General features: G+C 41.8%; 1 protein-coding gene across 2 annotated transcripts in view; it reads left to right on the top strand.

Annotated features, from left to right (window-relative positions):
- BCL2L14 (BCL2 like 14) overlaps nt 1-19,046 on the top strand; it is a 45,520-nt gene that overhangs the window by 8,866 nt on the left and 17,608 nt on the right. Inside the window, exons 2-3 of one of the 2 annotated variants that reach the window (XM_033953513.1) lie at nt 3,740-3,976; nt 16,799-16,930. In XM_033953513.1, coding sequence (XP_033809404.1) covers nt 3,751-3,976; nt 16,799-16,930 — 358 coding nt within the window. In that variant the 5' untranslated portion in view covers nt 3,740-3,750. Of the gene's footprint in view, nt 1-3,739; nt 4,139-16,798; nt 16,931-19,046 lie in introns of both variants that reach the window. The other variant, XM_033953512.1, reaches the window with a different exon arrangement.

The following is a 19,046-nucleotide window of genomic DNA, read 5'->3' as shown; positions in this document are numbered from 1 at the left end:
CTATCTTTATTTATTTTATTTTATTGTATCTTTAATGCATCTGCACTGTACACCGCTTTGAACCTCACGGTATAGCGGTATACAAGAAATAAAATAAAATAAAAATAACAAAGTATCAATCACAAAGAAAAATGGCTGGGTGAGATCACTAGGGAACGACCACTTAATATAGGGATCCCAAACTTTCAGAAATAGAGAGAGGTGATGGTGCAGTAAAGCTGTCAATTTAGACATGCAGAAAAATAAAAGCTAATTGCCCCAAAAAGTGTTGTCTAGTAGGTGGGTGGACCTGTTTCTATATATATATTTTAGTGATTTTTATTATTGTATTTTGCTTAGTAAAACAAAATAAGCGATTATGTCAAATTTTAATAAAAACTTGAAGACTTCGAGGCTTGTACGGTTAATATAAATGACAATTAACATTTTCTCTGTGTACAGTGTGCTTTGTGTTTTTTAAAATTTTATTGTTGGTAGATCATTTTGACTTGGTCATTTTAAAAGTAGCTCGCCAGCCCAAAAAGTGTGGGCACCCCTGGTCTAGACTTTTACACATCACATTATCAGCAGCAGGAAATGTTGGCCTGTGATTTGTAAATACAATCCATTCTCGTTATTCATGCGTTTCTGATTCACAATTTCACTTACCGCATGCATTGTGATAGCTATTCGCCAAATGCGCAATGTGTTTGCATATTCACGGACCTCCAACCTTATCAAAAAGCTTTGTTTCTTTTCTGGTTCATTTCCGGTTTTGGCTTTGCTTCCAGAAACAGGCACCAAAAGTCAATAGAGTGAGTTACAAGCATCTGCAGGTACAGCTCCAAAGAGAGTGTTTGAGTGACAAAATAATAATAATAATAATAACTTTATTTTTCTATACCGCCATAGTCAGGTGACTTCTAGGCGGTTCACACTGTAAGAAGGCTGGACGTTCAGCGAATAACAAGGTCACAATACAATACAATAAGTCAACATACAATACAAGACAAAACAAAACAATACAATACAATACAATACAATGAGTGTATACAACACCGTACAATATAATACGAGTCTAAATATAATACAATACAATAAGTCTAAAGACAACACCATACATAAGTCTAATACAGTATCGTACAATGAGTCTAAATATAATACAATAGTGAATATGTGTTTTAGACAGGCTTACCGTAAAAGATGCACCTGACCACAAGATGCACCCTAGATTTTAAAGGAGGAAAACAAGAAAAAAACATTCTGAACCAAATAGTGTCCGTCTGATAGGATGCAGCGTAGTTGGATTGGGGTCAGCCCAAGCAGTGACTTACTGCTGCTGGAAAAATAGAGAAGTCTGAAGGACAGGGGCAGGGTGAACCTAAGGGAGAATAAGGAGTACTGAACTCCAAAGAACGACTGAGGAAACTGGGACTGTTTATCCTCGAGAAGAGAAGACTGAGAGGGGATTTGATAGAGACTTTTAAAATATTAAAAGGATTTGATAAAATAGACCAAGAAGCAGCATTGCTAACATTTTCGGATGTGACACGGACAAGAGGTCATAGCCTGAAACTGAGTGGCAGCAGGTAGAATGGGTACAAGTGGATCCATTTTTTTTTTTTTTTTTTTAAACTCCGTCAAAAATTACAGACTAGTAGCCATTTGATGAAGTTAGAGAAATACTTTTAAAACCAATAGGATGAAATATTTTTTCACTCGGAGAATAGTTAAGCTCTGGAATGCATTGCCAGAGATTGTAGTAAGAGCGGTTAATGTAGCTGGTTTTAAGAGAGGTTTGACAAATTCCTGTTATTGAGACAGACATGAGGGAAGCCACTGCTTGCCCTGGATCGGTAGCATGGAATGTTGCTACTATTTGGGTTTTTGTCAGGTAGTAGAGACTTGGATTGGCCACCGTGAGGATGGGCCACTGGGCAAGATGGATCATTGGTCTGACCCAATAAGGCTATTCTTATGTTCATAGGGGCTCATAATCGAAAAGAAAATACGATCAAAAAGACAGGTCGTTCAAATACCGATAATCGAACAGGGTTTGAGACATACAGTGGTGCCTCGCATAACGAACGCCTCGCACAACGAACGCTGCACACAACGAACTTCATGTCTTGATTCACACAACGAACTTCGTTTCACACAACGAACTTCGTTTCACACAACGAACTTCGTTTCACACAACGAACTTCGTTTCACACAACGAACTTCGTTTCACACAACGAAGTCGCCCGAGCTGCCGATGTATTGCATCCTTCCGCGCAGGCACTGCAGGCAGTCGTTAGTCACTGCGCTTAACTGCCCTCTCTCACTGTATACAGTCGTCCTTTTAAGATAAACTCAATATTTTTTATATATCATGGCTTCTAAAAAAAGCAGGAAGGTGATTTCTGTTGAAATGAAACGGGAAATAATTAGAAGGAGTGAATGTGGCCTCGTCAAAGAGTTTGGCCTCAGCAAGACCACCATTTTCACCATTTTGACAAATTTATCTTTTTTTATGTCATCTTAGCATATTTTATGCTGCAGAACGAATTATTTTTTTTAACATGTATTGTTATGGGAAAACGCGTTTCACATAACGAACTTTTCGCATAACAAACTTGCTCCTGGAACGAATTAAGTTCGTTGTGTGAGGCACCACTGTATCTATAACAAGCTTAGGCCTTTTGATTGCCTTGGTGCGCTCAGAGCGAAAAGGGGCATTTTTGGAGGAGTGGGTAGGGCGGAAGGTAGGCAGTATGTGGGCCGGCCTAGACTTAGTCGTCCGGCAGCCATAATGGAAAAGTTTAACAGGTTGCAATGCTTGCAGGAGGGTTCGGGGGTGTCCAGCAGTAGGGACTGGGCATCCCTCCTGCCGTGATCACTGTGTGTGTGGGGGGGGGGGGGTTTCCATGATTCTTTAACCGGCGCTTACGACAGACGCCGGTTAGAGAAGCATGGTTTTAGGCGAAGGACTGGTACCTCTATGCCTAAAAGGTCTTGTTTTGGGCGTTTGGGACTTGGGCAAATTTTTTTTTTCGGGAATAGGGCTTAAAGATAGACATTGTGGCGGTGTGGGCAATTAACCCTTTCAGGACCAAGGGACATATTTGTCCCATAACTTTAAAATCCTATAAATTTTGATTGGGATAGTCTACAGTTCTAAATTTGATATGTACGGATTCCATATGATACTGCCTTTATGTAAACAAACTGGTTCCGACATTCATTCATTAGCGTCGTTGCCAAATTGACGAGAAGATTCACTTGCCACATTGTCCATAAGCCAGAAGTTTGATTTTTTTTAAAAAAAAATAATGATATTTCACAAAAAAAATCAATTTTTTGGCATCTGCAAGCCCTTTTTACCATAAAAATGTCGTCAAAACCACAAAAATTGGCCTACGATCCTTATGGTCCTGAAAGGGTTAAACGCCTGAACATACAGGTAGGTCATTCTGGGGGGAAAAAACACATTTTGGATGTTTTTTTCAAGAATGGACATTTCCCTGCTGCCTACTTTGGGCACCTAGGGCCTTAAGCGTTTGTTTCTTTCTTTTTTTATTATGCCCCTCATAATGTTCTTAATTGTATTTGTTTATTTGGCTATTGCCACACACTGAGCAGAAGATCTTCTTACAAGAGATAAGCACAAATAAGGCAATTTAGTAGCTGTAAAGTTCGATTATAAAAATGACATTTAAAAAATAGCGCTAAGAATCGGTTCAGTTGTAATTGAATAACATGCCTCTTGTTTTTATAGCTGTGTTCAGTATGTCCATAGTAAGCGATGACAACCTGGAGGAGATCTCTTTGGACGATGAGGACAGGAACTGCCTTGAATACAAACTGCTGATGGTCTTTGCACAGCGGAATTTAACTGCCAGCCAATATGGAGAGCTGATAGATAGGCAGAGCCGCACCGGCACCATGCAAATACAGCTTCAGGGGCCCACCTTTCCGCATACACAGGGGAGAGAAGCCAACGGGTACAAAGGAGGTGAGGATGCAAAGATCAAGAGAGAGGGTGTCAAACTCAAAAAGAAGAAATCCAGTTGGAAACGACGGCTAGTTCCCAAGTGTGTCAAAGGAGCGGAGCCAGAGGAGCCTAGAAGGGAGGGACTAGAAAAAGTGCACTTCTCGGATAACACTCAGCTTGGAGGTTGGTGGCTCCCTGCAGAGATCTATCCATTCTCTCTCTCATTTTTCTTCTTTCCTCCCCTTTTATGGAAGCAGAGTGAGGTTGTGTCTTCATTGAATCTTATTTCAATCTGCTGCTTGGTGCTTTTTCAGCATCCTCAAAGTCACTGGATTGCAACGTTTTTATCTGCTTGGTTTAAAGATCTCTGCTTTTTAAACACAGTGAGAACAGAATGAGAAGGTGACACTCCTTAGCAAATGGTGTCTTATTTGATGTATCAAGTGAGCTTATATAAGAGTTGTTGCAATATTATTAGGGATCTTTACTTTCACTTTCAAAGTGGGACAAAATTGGTAGAAAAAAATGACCAGTTAAATCTCTTGGTAACTTTTTTTTTTTTTTTGGTGTGCAAAAGACAGAGTCAAAGACTGTTAAGCACATTAAAGCCCAGATTCGCTAAAGACAGGGAGTCAATCACTGATGGCCGATTCCTGGCTGATTTTTAAACAGTGATTTATTCACTATCTTCTTTGCAAATCATTTGCATGCAAACTCCCGACTCAAAGCGATTGAGTCAGGGCAGAGCGCTGACAGTAGTGACAGGAGAAGCAGCCTCCTGTCACTGCTGTCAGGGCTTCTTCCGGCTTAAAAAATTTTTTTTTAAAAATTCAGCAGATATTTTTCGTGTATTACACACACAAAATATCAGCCTGATTAAAATTTTTTTTTTTAAAGCCTCCCCTCCCCCTACCAACAAGTGCCCCTTCCCCCCCCCCAAAAAAAAAAAGTGTCCGCTGCCACTGCTTCAAAATTATGGCAGGAGGGATTCCCATTCCCTCCTGCCATCAGTCCCACTCCCAACTTCCCCCCCCCTTCAAAGAAAACAAACAGCAGGAGGGATGCTGACTCCTTCCTGCCACTGGACGCCCCCTCCCCGTTCCCAGTTCCCTCCCCACCCCACCCCTCCCCTTGCCTGTAATGGAGCAGGAGGGGTGCTCAGTCTCTCCTGTTCTAGCAACGCGTCTGAGGCCTTAGGCTCTGCCCCGGTGCATTGTGATACACGGGGAGAAGCCTAAGGCCTTGATTGGCTCAGGCACCTTGGGCTCCTCCCTTGGGAGGGGCCTGAGGTGCCTGAGCAAATCAGGGACTTCCTTTTTTATATATTCTGCAAAAAGCTCATTGCGAGCACGTGGTTTTAAAGATATTTTACAGTTTTATTTTTTATTTTGATGGTTGTGTTATATGGGGTTATAAGGGCGGAAGAGGGCAGGAGAGTCGACAAGGATAGTAAGCGACTGGTCCTCAGCAGTCACTTCACTTCGGATTGGCAAACCCAATCGGTGTTTCTTCTGCTTAGTGAATCGATGGCTTTCTATTTTTGCATGCCATGTCCCCTCATTTGCATGGGTGAGTGGGTAGGAGATTTGATCGGCAGCAGTTTAGTAAATCGGGTCAGGGAACGATCGCAAAACCAGTAAAACTGGTTTTGCGACCATCCTTACAGGATCGGTAAGTTTAGTGAATCTAGCCCTAAGTCTCCCTTACTAATCCCTTTCCCTAGCTTCCACTGTTCGTTCTCCCCTCCATACTTGTTATCGGTCAGTTTTCCAACCACCAACAGCCCTCATTCCTTGATTTCTGCTAGTCTCTGATTTTCTGCTTTCTTGAGTTGGCTATCCCACCCGTTCTTTGCGCAATAACTCAATTCTTTTCCCTCCTTGCAAGGGAAATCGTGAAAAACGTCCAAACTGTTATCCTTCCAGGCAGCCCATTTAAGCCGGGAGCTTCTTCCCATTATATTTTCCTCCTCTTTGTACGTGCACTTCAGACGTAACCTAAAAACCCATTTGTACAACAAGTTCTTGATAGAACATTGATCTATGTATCCGTATACATCTCCGACTCTGCCTATCCTTTAGATCACTATTCTTGTACTTTATGCTGGTTTTGTTCACCCTTTAAATAATTCTGTTAACTGCATCGAACTACCAGGTGTATAGCGGTATATAAATTTTTATGTTATGTTTAACATACAGTAACGCAATAAATGATGGCAGGTAAAGACTCCCCCACAGTCCATTCAGGTGTGCCTGCCACTCTATCCGGTCCCCAGCCACCCATGCTTAAACATGGGTTGTAAAGTCTCTACAATGCCAACAGTGGCATAGTGAGGGTGAGTGCCCCCCCCCCCCTTCTCCGCCTCCTTCCCTTCCCCTGTACTTTTTTAAATTTTCCAGACATGAGCAACAACGCAAACTTGCTGCCCGTGTCATGTCGGCTATTCCTCTGACGTCACATCCTAGGCGCAGGGCCTGTGAGGCAATCCAGACGTGGGTAGTGAGTTTGTAATGCTGCTCGCAAAGGGAAAATTTAAAGAGGTACGAGGGAAGGGAAGGCATGCATGCATGTGGCGGGGGGTGGAGAGGAGGACGGATGCTTGCACCCCTTACAAATACTGCGCCCGCGGTGAACACAATACTCCAGATGAGGTCGCACAGGGGCATTCTAACATTCTTATTCTTGTTAACCATCCCTTTTTTAATAATTCCTAGCATCCTGTTTACTTTTTTGGCCGCCGCCACACATTGGGTGGAAGGTTTCATCGTATTGTCTACGTTGACACCCAGATCCTTTTCTTGGGCGCTAATCCCCAAGGTGGACTCTAGCGTCCGGTAAATGTAATTCAGGTTATTTTTCCCAATGTGCATCACTTTGCATTTGTCCACATTAAATTTCATCTGTCATTTGGACGCCCAGTCTTCAAATCCCCCTCCCCCCCGCATCCTCTTACTACCCCACTGCATGATGGGAGTCTTGGTTATAACCGTATATCATCCGCAAGTATTGCTGACTGTATTCAACTTAGCAGTCAAGGTGTCTTCTCCTCCCTCCTGACCTGCACAGCACGTGACGGTGATCTACAACACTGGAGATGCCAAAGCTTCACCTCTCTTTTTGTCATTTGCATTACACAGATTGTAGAAGTCTGTCCAGCATCAGCCTTAGTTTTCCCAATGCTGGATTTGGTGAATCTTCCTCAGTCTTTTGCCATTTGCTGGACACAGACCATAGAAGTTTGTCTGTCTGTCTGGTTCTGGCTTAAGTTGAGTGAGAGCAATGGGAACTGAACACCTCGACAGCCATGTTGTATTTCCATTCTTTTTTTTCTATTTAGGCCTCTCCTTCTGGGGTGGCTTTCAATCGTCTTTGGTAATGCATGGCTGAAACTTCTTATGCTTCCTCCTTTTCTAACACGGCCAGAGTGGATAAAAGCCAGGTCCAGAGCCAGAAATCCACTTTTTAAAAACAGTTCATTAGAGCAGTGGTTTCCAACCCTGTCCTTGAGGGACACTAGCCAGTCAGGTTTTCAGGATAGCCCTAATAAATATGCATGAGAGAGATTTGCATGTAATGAAGATGATAGAAGTTCAGATTCATTAGGGCTATCCCGAAAACCCGACAGGACAGGACAGGGTTGGGGACCACTGCATTAGAGGTCCTAAAATTAGGATCATCTTAGAAAAAATCCAGGAATTTATGAGTCAAATTGGTTTAAACTGATAAGTACAGAGGAAGTAGCACAGCCCCTGAAAAAACCAAGGCGTGAAATGGTTGAGTAACTGTCAGGCCTAAAGTTAAGTACTTCCTCCTTTTTTCTTCTTTCAGATGCACATATGAGTTGTTACATTAGCCAAATTTGAAAATATTTAACAAATGGACCAATGATAAATACACTATCCCAGTTAAGGGCATGAAAGAAATTTTGATTAGTGTCCTGGGTGTAGAAGGTGCTAGACCAGCCATTCACAACCCAGCCTTCAGGGCATCCCTAGTCCCATCGGTTTTTTAGGATATCCACAATGAATGTACCTGAGATAGATTTGCATGCAACTATATCTTGTGAATATCCCAAAAACCCAATGGGACTAGGGTACCCTGAGGACTGGGTTGGGAATGGCTGTGCTAGTCACAGGATTGGGATGCAGAAGAGGAGATTTTTAAAAAATTCAGGCTGGAGGAGAAGGAGAAGTGCTGACCACCTGATCTGCCCCAGGGATGAGAGCGGGGGAGGAGGGGAAGGATATACAGCTGAAGGTTCATCTAAATAGCATGGGTTCTCAACCCAGTCCTTGGAACGCACTAAGTCAGTCAGGTATTCAGGATACCCACAATTATTATGCATGAGAGAAATTTGCATACATTGGGAGGCAGTGTATGCAAATTTATCTCATGCACATTTCATTGCAGATATCTTGAAAACCAGACTGGCTTGGTATGTCCTGAGGACTGGGTTGAGATACCCTGATCTAGAGCAATGAAGGTTTGAAGATAAACTGGAATGGTTGGTAGCTCAGCAAGCATTGTAGGACCCATTTATTTTGTTTCATATTCATTTAATAGTCCGTTTATAAACCATATTCCCAAGAACCTGAATACAGCTACCCAAAGTGAGTACAGGATGCCAAGGGTGAATCATCCCAAAGAGTGAGATTTTTCAATATCATTTGATCATTCTAGAATGTTTTAAATATAGTATTGCTTTGCAAATGAATCAAGATGGCATTAAGCGATACTGGCTCTTTTTTTTTTTTTGAGCCTCTGACAGAATACAGATTTTCAGGATATCTGGCCTCTTTCAGGCCAGATTTTCAGGACATCTATAATGAAAATGCATGAGAGAGATTTGCACATACTTCCTCCTTAGTATGCAAATCTTTTATGGATATTCATTGTGGTTATCCTGAAAAGCTGGCTTGCCTTTGGATCATGAACACTTGAGTAGCCCTGAAGTACAAAGGTAAAAACAGCATGTAACGTGTTTGCTAAAAATAAATAGTGCTACCATTCATTCTTTCTCCACCTCTTTCATGTTGCCTTTTGACATCTCTCTACCGCTAAACATGAACTGAGACGGCTGTCTCTGGTTGACCTATAAAACCTGACTCATAATTCTGGTTCAAGGTTAATTATTACAAAGGATTAATTTGCTACCTTTCCCCAATATAGTTTTTGCTTTTCTTTCTTACCACTAGATGGCAGCAATTGTACAGGTAGAACATGGGATTTGCAGCAGAGAGTAGCACATTTGACAGTCACTGCAATAAATTGGGAATGTGGAGACTGCAAACCTGATGAAATCAATTTAATTCTTAAAAGTTAAGACACAGTTACATTTAATCCAGAAGTATGCAGCCTTTCAAAAGTAAACTTTTTTTCCTAAAACATTTCAGGAGCCGCAGCCCTGTTGTAAATGAGGACATTTGTAGAATTATGTCCTTGCCTCAAGTAGCCTGTCTCTTTCATACAAACTGCAACAAACCAGGGTTAGTCTAACTTGGGGGTGGTGTAAATTAAGCCATTGCCTAGGGCAGTATATCTCGAACTGTGTGCCTCCTGAGATTACAGGTGTGCCTCAGTACACTGGGGAGGAGGAGAGGTTACGGCGCCAGCTGAGTGCCTACCGGATGTGCCTCTCATGGCGAGAGGCATGTCCTGTAGGCAATCAGTGGGCGCCAGCACCTATCCTTCTCTCTGGCCCCCCACACTGGCATCTCAGAACACACCTGGAGGGCCGTCACACACACGCGGACATCGACATGAAGATGTCGCGCGTGCGTGTAATGTCATCGCGGTGGTATCTGCCCATGTCCAGATGCCTCGAGCCACGGCCACTACCTGTAGTGTGCCGCGGCTCGAGAAAGTTTGCGGGACACTGGCCTAGGGCACAGCTTCTTTGAGGAGGCCGTGAGTGTGTGAAGAGAGAGGAAATAGTTGCTGCAGTGAAATCAAGACTGGATTCTGAAAGGTACACATATTTTTACCCCTTGGAGGGAGGGAGGCATTTCTCAAATGAACACACACTCATATACACAATCAGTGGCATAGTAAAGGGGGGGGGCGGGCGGTCTTGGTGGAGGTGCCGGCACCTGTTCTCTCCTTGCCCCTACCCTTTCCTCTTCAATTTTCCCGGCGCGAGCAGCATCACGAGATTGCTGCCCACGTCGGTGTCGGCTCTCTCTGACATCGTTTCCAGGTCCCGCGCCTACGAAGTGATGTCATAGGGAGGGCCAACATGACGCGGGCAGCAAGTTCGTGATGCTGCTCATGCCTGGAAAAATTAAAGAAGAACAGGGGAAGGAAAGGAGGTGCGCGTGTGGCTGCGGAGGGTCGGGACAGAGCGGGGGAGGGGCACCACCCACCCTCGCTATGCTACTGATCACAATCAATCATACGTTTCTCTTCTGCTGTTGCTCATTAAAGAGTAGTGCTGCCCGATTCATGATTCGTATCGATTCACTTTGGGTGAATCGATTCGAATCGATTTACCCCACCCAAAAATCGGCCTCCCGATTCATTGACTGACCCTCCCCCCTCGCCCCTAAAGCAGGAGCAGCAGCCCTGCCTCTTGCTGGCCTGCCGCTCTCACTTTGGAGGGCAAGTGGGGAGGGTCAGTCGGGAAGTGGCTTCCCTGCTAGTGTCCGGCTTCCCGCAGCAATTTACTGAAATTCAGCAGCCTGCCCTGCAGAAGAAGATCGCTGGCTCTAGCGATCTTTGCAAGCTGCCATAGATTGTCCGAGTTGTCTTCTCTCTACCGCGGTCCCACCCCTTCTCTGACATCAGAGAAGGGGCGGGATCACGGCAGAGAGAAGACAACTCGGACAACCTATGGCAGCTTACAAAGATCATTGCATTACATTACTGACTTCTATTCCGCCTGTACCTTGCAGTTCTTAGCGGATTATATCAGAAGATAACTGGACATTTCCAGGAAAAAAGTTACAATTAAGGAGCTGGTTACATTATACAATTAAGGAGCTGGATCACTAGAGCCAGCGATCTTCTTCTGCAGGGCAGGCTGCTGAATTTAGATAAATTAAATGCGCAGGCCTTCCACGGGGAGGGGGTTATAGTCCTTCGTGGAGGGACATGCAGGCCTTCAGGGGTGGGGTGTAGGCCTTCAGGAGGGGTGGTACATGCCTTCCAGGGGGGGGTGCACGCCTTCAGTGGAGACTGGCTGGTCTTCAGGGGTGGGGTGCAAGCCTTCAGGGGTGGGTGTAGGCCTTCAGGGGGGTGCAGATGTTCAGGGGAGGGGGCCCTGGTGTAGAAGTACACGGAGGGAGGGAAGGGGGGTTCAAAGAGACGTGCATATGCCAGACTTTGGGGGGAAGAAATAATGGGTCTAAAACAGAGGAGAGGGAGAGAGATGGTGGACAATGGAATTTAGGGATGAAAGGAACAGAAAGGAAGAGATGGTGGACCCTGGGGTGGTGGGGAAGGGGAGCAATGCTGGATGAAAGGGTAGTTGAGAGAAGGTGGATCTGTGGATGGAGACGAAAAAAAGGAAAGATGCCAGACCTCTGGGAGAGGGAAGGGAAACGGAAGGGGAGGACAGAGATGGAAGATTGATGGTTAGCACGGAGAAAGAAGAAAGAAAGAGATCCTGGCAAGCAAGTTATCAAAAGACAACCAGAGCCTGGGACCATCAAGATTTGAATAATGACCAGACAACAAAAGGTTGAAAAACTAATTTTATTTTCTGTTTTGTGATTACAATATGTCAGATTTGAAACGTGTATCCTGCCAGAGCTGGTGTTAGACTGGGAACGTGAGTTAGGATTTAACAGAGAGAGGAAAAGTCTTTTTGATTGTTTATTTTGTTTACACCACAGTGCCAGTGTGGTTAGGAGAGGGCAAAGGGGGTGAAGAGGCTATAAAATAAATCCATCAGAATGTTTTTAAAAAAAACACCCAATTGGGCAGGGAAATCGAATCGAAAAATCAATTCAATAGGCTGAATCTAATCGAAATTTTTTTTCCTGAATCGGGCAGCACTACTAAAGAGAGAGAAAACGACAACGTGACCGAAGTCACCTCCTGGTATCTGTTCTGCACAGTCACCACTGAAGAGGACAAGGTTGGCGTTATTAGCCCACATAGCAGCAGAGGGTGTCGGTGGCCCATGATGACGCCATCATGCTTCAGCTTCCTGCAACAGCCACGGCCCACTGCTGGTTTACAATGAATTAAAAAATTTTTTTTTTTTAATTCTTTATTGATTTTTTATCAAAAACAGTGTCATACAAATAAAAGAACATTAGGTATTACATACATTACACTAATTTCTGTTCAGGTAACATAAATATCATTCAATAATTTCAGATTCTTACACCTAATAATATCAGAATATTACCTAATATATAATACAAAAGAAGAATAAAGTTACCCAAATATCATTATCAATATTTACTCCCCTCCCTGGATGTGTAAAGATAAATAAACCAAAAGAAAGATATGATGATGAAAATACATTATGGTTTTACAAATTTAGTCAGTGGGCTCCAAATTTTATTGAATACCTTACTAAGTCCCCTACACTCTGCGTTAATTCGTTCATATCTATATGAAGTGCACATATTCACCCACCAAAAGTATAATTTATTCTATCGTGGTTTTTCCAATTACTTGTAATTAATTGAATGGCTATACCTGTTAGGATAAAAAATAAATGACTTTTATATTTATCTAGAGTGGGTTTCACATGTAAAATTGTTCCACAAATTATAGCCTCATATGATAATGGAACATTTGAATCTAAAACTAGATTTATTTGTCCCCAGATTGACTTCCAAAATATTAATATAAATGGACAAAAATATAACAGATGATCCAAAGTCCCTATATCAATATGACAATGCCAGCATCTATTAGACTTAGAACTATCTATTTTATTTAATCGAACTGGGGTCCAGAAAATCCTATGTAACAAAAATAAAACCATGTTTGTCTCAGATGCTGACGCTGTACATTTCAATCTACAAGTCCAAATTCGTGGCCAACAAGACACAGAAATATACTGTTTCATCTCGATCCTCCAGATGTCTCTAAGACTATTTTTTAGCTTTTTATTTAAAAGTCCAGAAATCAATTTGTACCACTGAGCAGCCTGCTGTCCTACTAAATCAGTTTGGTAGCAGAGGATTTGCAGGCTAAAATAAGTTTTTAAAATTTTCCATTCAGGGAACCCACTCTGAATAGCCTGCTTCAACTGCAGCACCTATATTGTTGAGATTTTAAAATTCCAAATGACTGTTGCAATTGTGAAAAATTAAGCAGATTTCCATTACACATAACGTCATCTAATGTCTAAATACTTGCCTGCATCCAATTCTTCCAAGCGATCCCAGCACCGCCTATTTGAATCTTGGAGTTTAACCATAAAGACTGCAAAGTAGATTTCATTATGGGAACATCTGTTAATTTATCAATAAATTTTAATTGTTTTCCATGTGTCCAATAAAATCACATTGTCCTTAGCGTATCTAGGTATATTAATATTTAATATGTGAGATAGTCTCATTGGGGACATGATATTCCACTCAAGATATAGCCAGTCTGGGTAATGTTCTAAGAGCTCAGGGAGAATCCAATACATACATTGACGCATTATATAGGCTTGATGATACTTATAAAAATTGGGAAAATTTACCCCTCCCTCCTCAATTGGTTTTTGTAGATACTAAAGCAATTCTTGCTTTTTTCCCTAGCCAAATAAATTTTGTCAGAATAACATTTAACTTTTTGTAAAAGGACCCTTGAAAATAAATTGGTAACATACCCAGTTGGTAACAAATTACCGGCAAGATCATCATTTTGACCATTTGAACTCTTTCCCCCACCAAGACAAATGTAAAGGGTTCCATTGCTCACCCATCTCCGTGACCTTTAATAATAATGATCTTTCATTTATTTTCATTGTTTCTTCCAAAGTATTTTTAATTCAAATACCTAAGTATTTAATACCATCATCTTTCCAAATAAAAGGAAACTCATGAAATAATCCTTTCGTGCAATGTACATTCAATGGAAGAACTTCTGATTTACTCCAGTTTATTTTGTAACCAGAGAATTTTCCAAATTTGTTAATCAGTTCCAGTAAACATGGGATAGTAATTTCAGGATTTCTCAAATGAAGCAAAATATCATCTGCATATGCAGAAACTTTGTATTCCCGATCTGCCCAAGGAATACCACTAATCTCCTCCATTTGCTTAATAGCCAACAGTAAAGGTTCCAAAACAATAAAGGAGATAACGGACATCCCTGTCTCACTCCCCTTTCCAAGCGAAACCGCTCTGAAAAAGTATTATTAATATACAATCTAGCAAAAGGGGAGCTATACAAGGTTTGAATCATTTGTATAAATCCAGATCCATTCCATAGCCTGATACATAAAGGACCATTCTACTCGATCAAAAGTCTTCTCTGCATCTAAAGAAACAGAAAAGGCCGGATCATCCATTTTCTTTGTCAAATTTAGCATATGAAAGGCCAATCTAGTATTATTTGAAGAATGTCTATGAACAACAAACCCTGTTTGGTGGATACCAATAATATAAGGAAGAGCCTTGGCCAGACGTAAAGCTAATTTCACTAATATTTTCCCATCTACATTAATCAAAGAAATCGGCCTATAATTAGCGACCAACAAGGGATCTTTATTTGGCTTTGGCAAAACAATAGTTAATGATTCCGCTATAGTACCTGTTATACAACCATTATTCAGTTGATCCTGATATAAATTTAATAGATGGGGTAACTATGTTTTAAAATAATTTTTAAAAAGAAAAGAATGCCATATATTCAGAAAGAAAGAATAATACAGAAAATAAAATCTACTATTATCTCAATATTCTGCCACCTGGAGAAACACTATCTCCTAGTTTTAAGCAAGTTTTTCTCCCCAAAATATAGGTTTTCAACCCTGCTTAAATTTTTGAAAGGACTGCTCAAAATGTTACTATTGAGATAAATGATTTATTTATGTAGGATCCATGATGCTAAGCAGATGAATGAATATCAGTGGTCTGAATTTGTTTAAAAGAAGGGATGTTATGAGGAGTGTGTGGCGCAGTGGTTGGATCTACAGCTTCAGCACCCTGGGGTTGTGGGTTCAAACCCCGCACTGCTCCTTGTGACCCTGGGCAAGTCACTTAATCCTCCATAGCTCCAGGTACGTTAGATAGATTGTGAGCCCACCGGGACAGAGAGGGAAAATGCTTGAGTACCTGATTGTAAAAACCGCTTAGATAACCTTGATAGGCGGTATATAAAATCCTAATAAACTTGAAAAAGATCTTGGTTAGCAGAGCGTAGCATATGACTTGTTTTTGTATGGGATAAGCAGGTGATGAGTAAAAGGTCAACTATATTTTGACTATTGTGTACGGAGGTTAGTATTTTGTATTGAACTCTTGCTGAAATTGGCAACCAGTGTTCGGTTTATAATACTAGGATCAGAGAATGACACGGGGACAAATTTTTCCATGTCCCTTTCCCGCACGTTTTGTCGCGGCCTTTGTCCCTGCCCCATTCCTGTAAGCTCTGCCTTAACCGCATAAGCTTTGAACACTTATGATTTTAAAGTGTTTGAGGCTTGTGCAGACGAGGACGGAGCTTAGGCATTGGTGGAATGAGGCATTATGACATCACAATCTGAGCTCTAGAATGTTGCTACTTAGGATTATAAAGTGTTTGAGGCGTGTGCAGACGAGGAGGGAGCTTATAGGAATGGGGCAGGGACAGGAAAAGAACTCACCAGGAAGGGAAAAATTTGTCCCTGTGTCATTCTCTAGATAGGGTAGCATGGTCCCATCATTTTACTCCAAAACTCAAACTTGACCACAATGCTCTGAACCATTTTTAGGCCCCTCTTTAGAGGTTTTTAGCACAGGCCATTGAGGTAAGTGCTACAAAGCTCATAGGAATTCTATGCCCATCGCATTTATCGTGCCAGCTCACATTAGAAACCTCTAGCGCAGCTTGATAAAAGGGGGTGTTAATCCACCAAATGTAGACTTGAAACAATAAATTGCAGTAGTTTTAGATGTCCTAAAAATAATGAATGGAGTAAAATACGAGGGTCATTATACACGTTTTATTATTATTTTTTTTTTCCAAGTATTTCTTTACAATCCTTCAATATAATCTCCCTGCTTTGCAACGACTGAGTCCCAACGTCCGGGAATCTTCATTATTGCATCCAAGACACCGTTTTTGTTCAGTTGCCGAATGGCTCGGGTACCGGCGGAAGAAAGCTCTTCCAGAGATGCAAAGCATTGATTAACACTCTGGACCCCTGATGCAGGCTCATTAGCTGAAACACAGGCCGTGTCAAGTCCATAAATGCTTAGATGATATCCTGTATGTGCTGTTTTGGTTACCATTAAAGTGTCATTCTTTTGAAGACCTGGCTTCCTCTACTCCTTGGGATTTTTACAGAGCTGACTTTCTCTATTTGGTCCATGTAGTTGTATACCATTACAGCTCCGAACACAATTGTAAATTTCAGAATCATTTCAGGGATGCTTTTTGTACAATTTGAAGGTGAGTTCCAAAACCTGTTAAGTGCATTTTTTTCCCCATAAATGAGTTCATACCAGAAACAGACTGCTTTTATAGAAGACCACAGGATGTGTGAAATATGGGCTAAAAGTGCATTTATCGGCAAGGTATATGATAACAGCTTTTTGTTCTTAACAGGTTTTGGAATTAAGCTCTTAAATTTCATCTGCTCATGTTTTCACATAAAAAAAGTTTCAGATGAAGACCACAATGGTATCGTGGGTATAAAGAGACTGGGTAAACCTCTGCGGAGGGCTAACAGTGGAATTTGTCTTCTAGGTGCTGATCCAGAACAGGTCATTCACATTGCAGAGAAATTAGTAAAGATCATTCACACCACACCGCCATCTCCTTTGGGAAAACATCGGTGCTTTTATCGCACACTTAGCGTGGAACCTGATGGCGGAGTAGGTAAGATGAACTAATGCACATTCTGACCTACCTTTGAATTGTGATGGTCTTGTAGACACTGGCTGTAGCTTTAAATATTTCTGTCTTTGTGTGCTTGCCCTGCAATAGTCGACTGATCATTATAATATCAAATAGTACTGTGGTCTCTTCCACACTTTCCCTTTCCAACAGATAAAATCCTGAAATAGTTCGACAGCATTTTTAAAGAGATTTTTAAGAGATTGTTTCAGTGAATCCCTAAGTGCATAGAAGTTTTCATAACCTCTATATGGTACAAAGATAAATATGATTACCTTTTTGCAAATTTTAATTCATAATTCGTATTTATAGTTATATACACTATATTCAAATTATGAGAACAGTGAATATGGAAGGTGCAAAAGCTTGGACCACCTTTTTAGTCAATACCTTGTAATATCTCCTTCGGGAGGAATACCAGCCTCCCAGTGTTTTCTATAGCCAACTCTCTATTTTTGCTTTAATCCAAATTATAGTTACCTGATGCTAGGGTCCACCTTAGGAGTTGGCTGCCAAGAAAAAGATCTGGGTGTCATTGTAAACACTATGTTGAAGTCTCCTGCCTGGTATGTGGCAGTGGCAAAAGAGCAAACAGAATGCTAGGAATTATTAGCAAAGGGATAAGACCAAGAATGTTATAATGCTTTTATATCGCTCCATGGTGCAATCTCATTTTGAGCATTGTATTCAGTTCTGGTCACTGTATCTCAAAAGAAATAGCGGAAATATTGAGACATTTAAGTACGTCACGGGTCGTGTCGAGGTGGAAAACGATATATTCTTTCCCAAGGGACCCTCGGTCACAAGGGGGCACCCGCTCAAACTCAGAGGAGGAAAATTTAGTGGTGACACCAGGAAGTATTTCTTCACAGAAAGGGTGGTAGATCACTGGAACAGACTTCCGGTGCAGGTGATCAAGGCCACCAGCGTGCTCGACTTCAAGAATAAATGGGATATCCACGTGGGATCCCTACGAGGGTCGAGTAAAGGAACTAGGTCATTAGCATTCAGACTTAATGGGGTGGGTCAATAGAGTGGGCAGACTTGATGGGCTGTGGCCCTTTTCTGCCGTCATCTTTCTATGTTTCTATGTTTCTAAATAGAAAAGGTTCACAGAAGAGTAACCAAAATGATAAAAGGGGATGGAACTTCTCTCATGAGAAAAGGCTAAAGAGATTAGGGCTTTTCATCTTGGAAAAGAAATTACTGGGTTGGGGGGGGGGGAGGATATGATTGAGGTCTGCAAAATCCTGAATGGTGTAGAACAGGTAAAAGTGAATCAACTTGATTTTAATCTTTCATAAAGTACAAAGCCTTAGGGGGGTACTCGATGAAATTGCATGGAAATACCTTTCAAACAAATAGGAAGAAATATTTTTTCACTCGGAGAATAGTGAAGCTATGGATGTGGTAACAGCAAGCAGTATTTGGGTTTAAAAAAAAAAAAGGTTTTCCTGGAGGAAATGTCTATAGTTTGCTATTGAGATAGACATGGGGGAAAGCCACTGCTTCCTCTGGGATTGGTAGCATGAAATGGTAGCTACTCTTTGGTGTCTGCCAGGTAATTATGACCAAAGTTAGAAGCAGGATGGGCCATTGGTCTGACTCAGTATGGCTATTATGTTCTTATAATTACCCCACCCCCATTGTTTCCTGCATGTTAAATTTTGTGTAAAAGGTTGTGTCAGCTTGTTTAATTATGGATTCACTATGCTGCACACAAGAGTAGCTCTAGTCCAGGGGTGTCAAAGTCCCTCCTTGAGGGCCGCAATCCAGTCGGGTTTTCAGGATTTCCCCAATGAATATGCATTGAAAGCAGTGCATGCACATAGATCTCATGCATATTCATTGGGGAAATCCTGAAAACCCGACTGGATTCCGGCCCTCGAGGACCGGAGTTGTCCATCCCTGACATAGACACTCTAATCCAGAGGTCTCAAAATCCCTCCTCGAGGGCCACAATCCAGTCGGGTTTTCAGGATTTCCCCAATGAATATGCATTGAAAGCAGTGCATGCACATAGATCTCATGCATATTCATTGGGGAAATCCTGAAAACCCGACTGGATCCCGGCCCTCGAGGACCGGAGTTGCTCATC

Source organism: Geotrypetes seraphini, chromosome 7 (genome assembly GCF_902459505.1).
Source record: "Geotrypetes seraphini chromosome 7, aGeoSer1.1, whole genome shotgun sequence".
NCBI lineage: Eukaryota > Metazoa > Chordata > Amphibia > Gymnophiona > Dermophiidae > Geotrypetes > Geotrypetes seraphini.
Note: the sequence above shows the minus strand (reverse complement) of the source record. Positions and strands in the feature narration are given on the sequence as shown.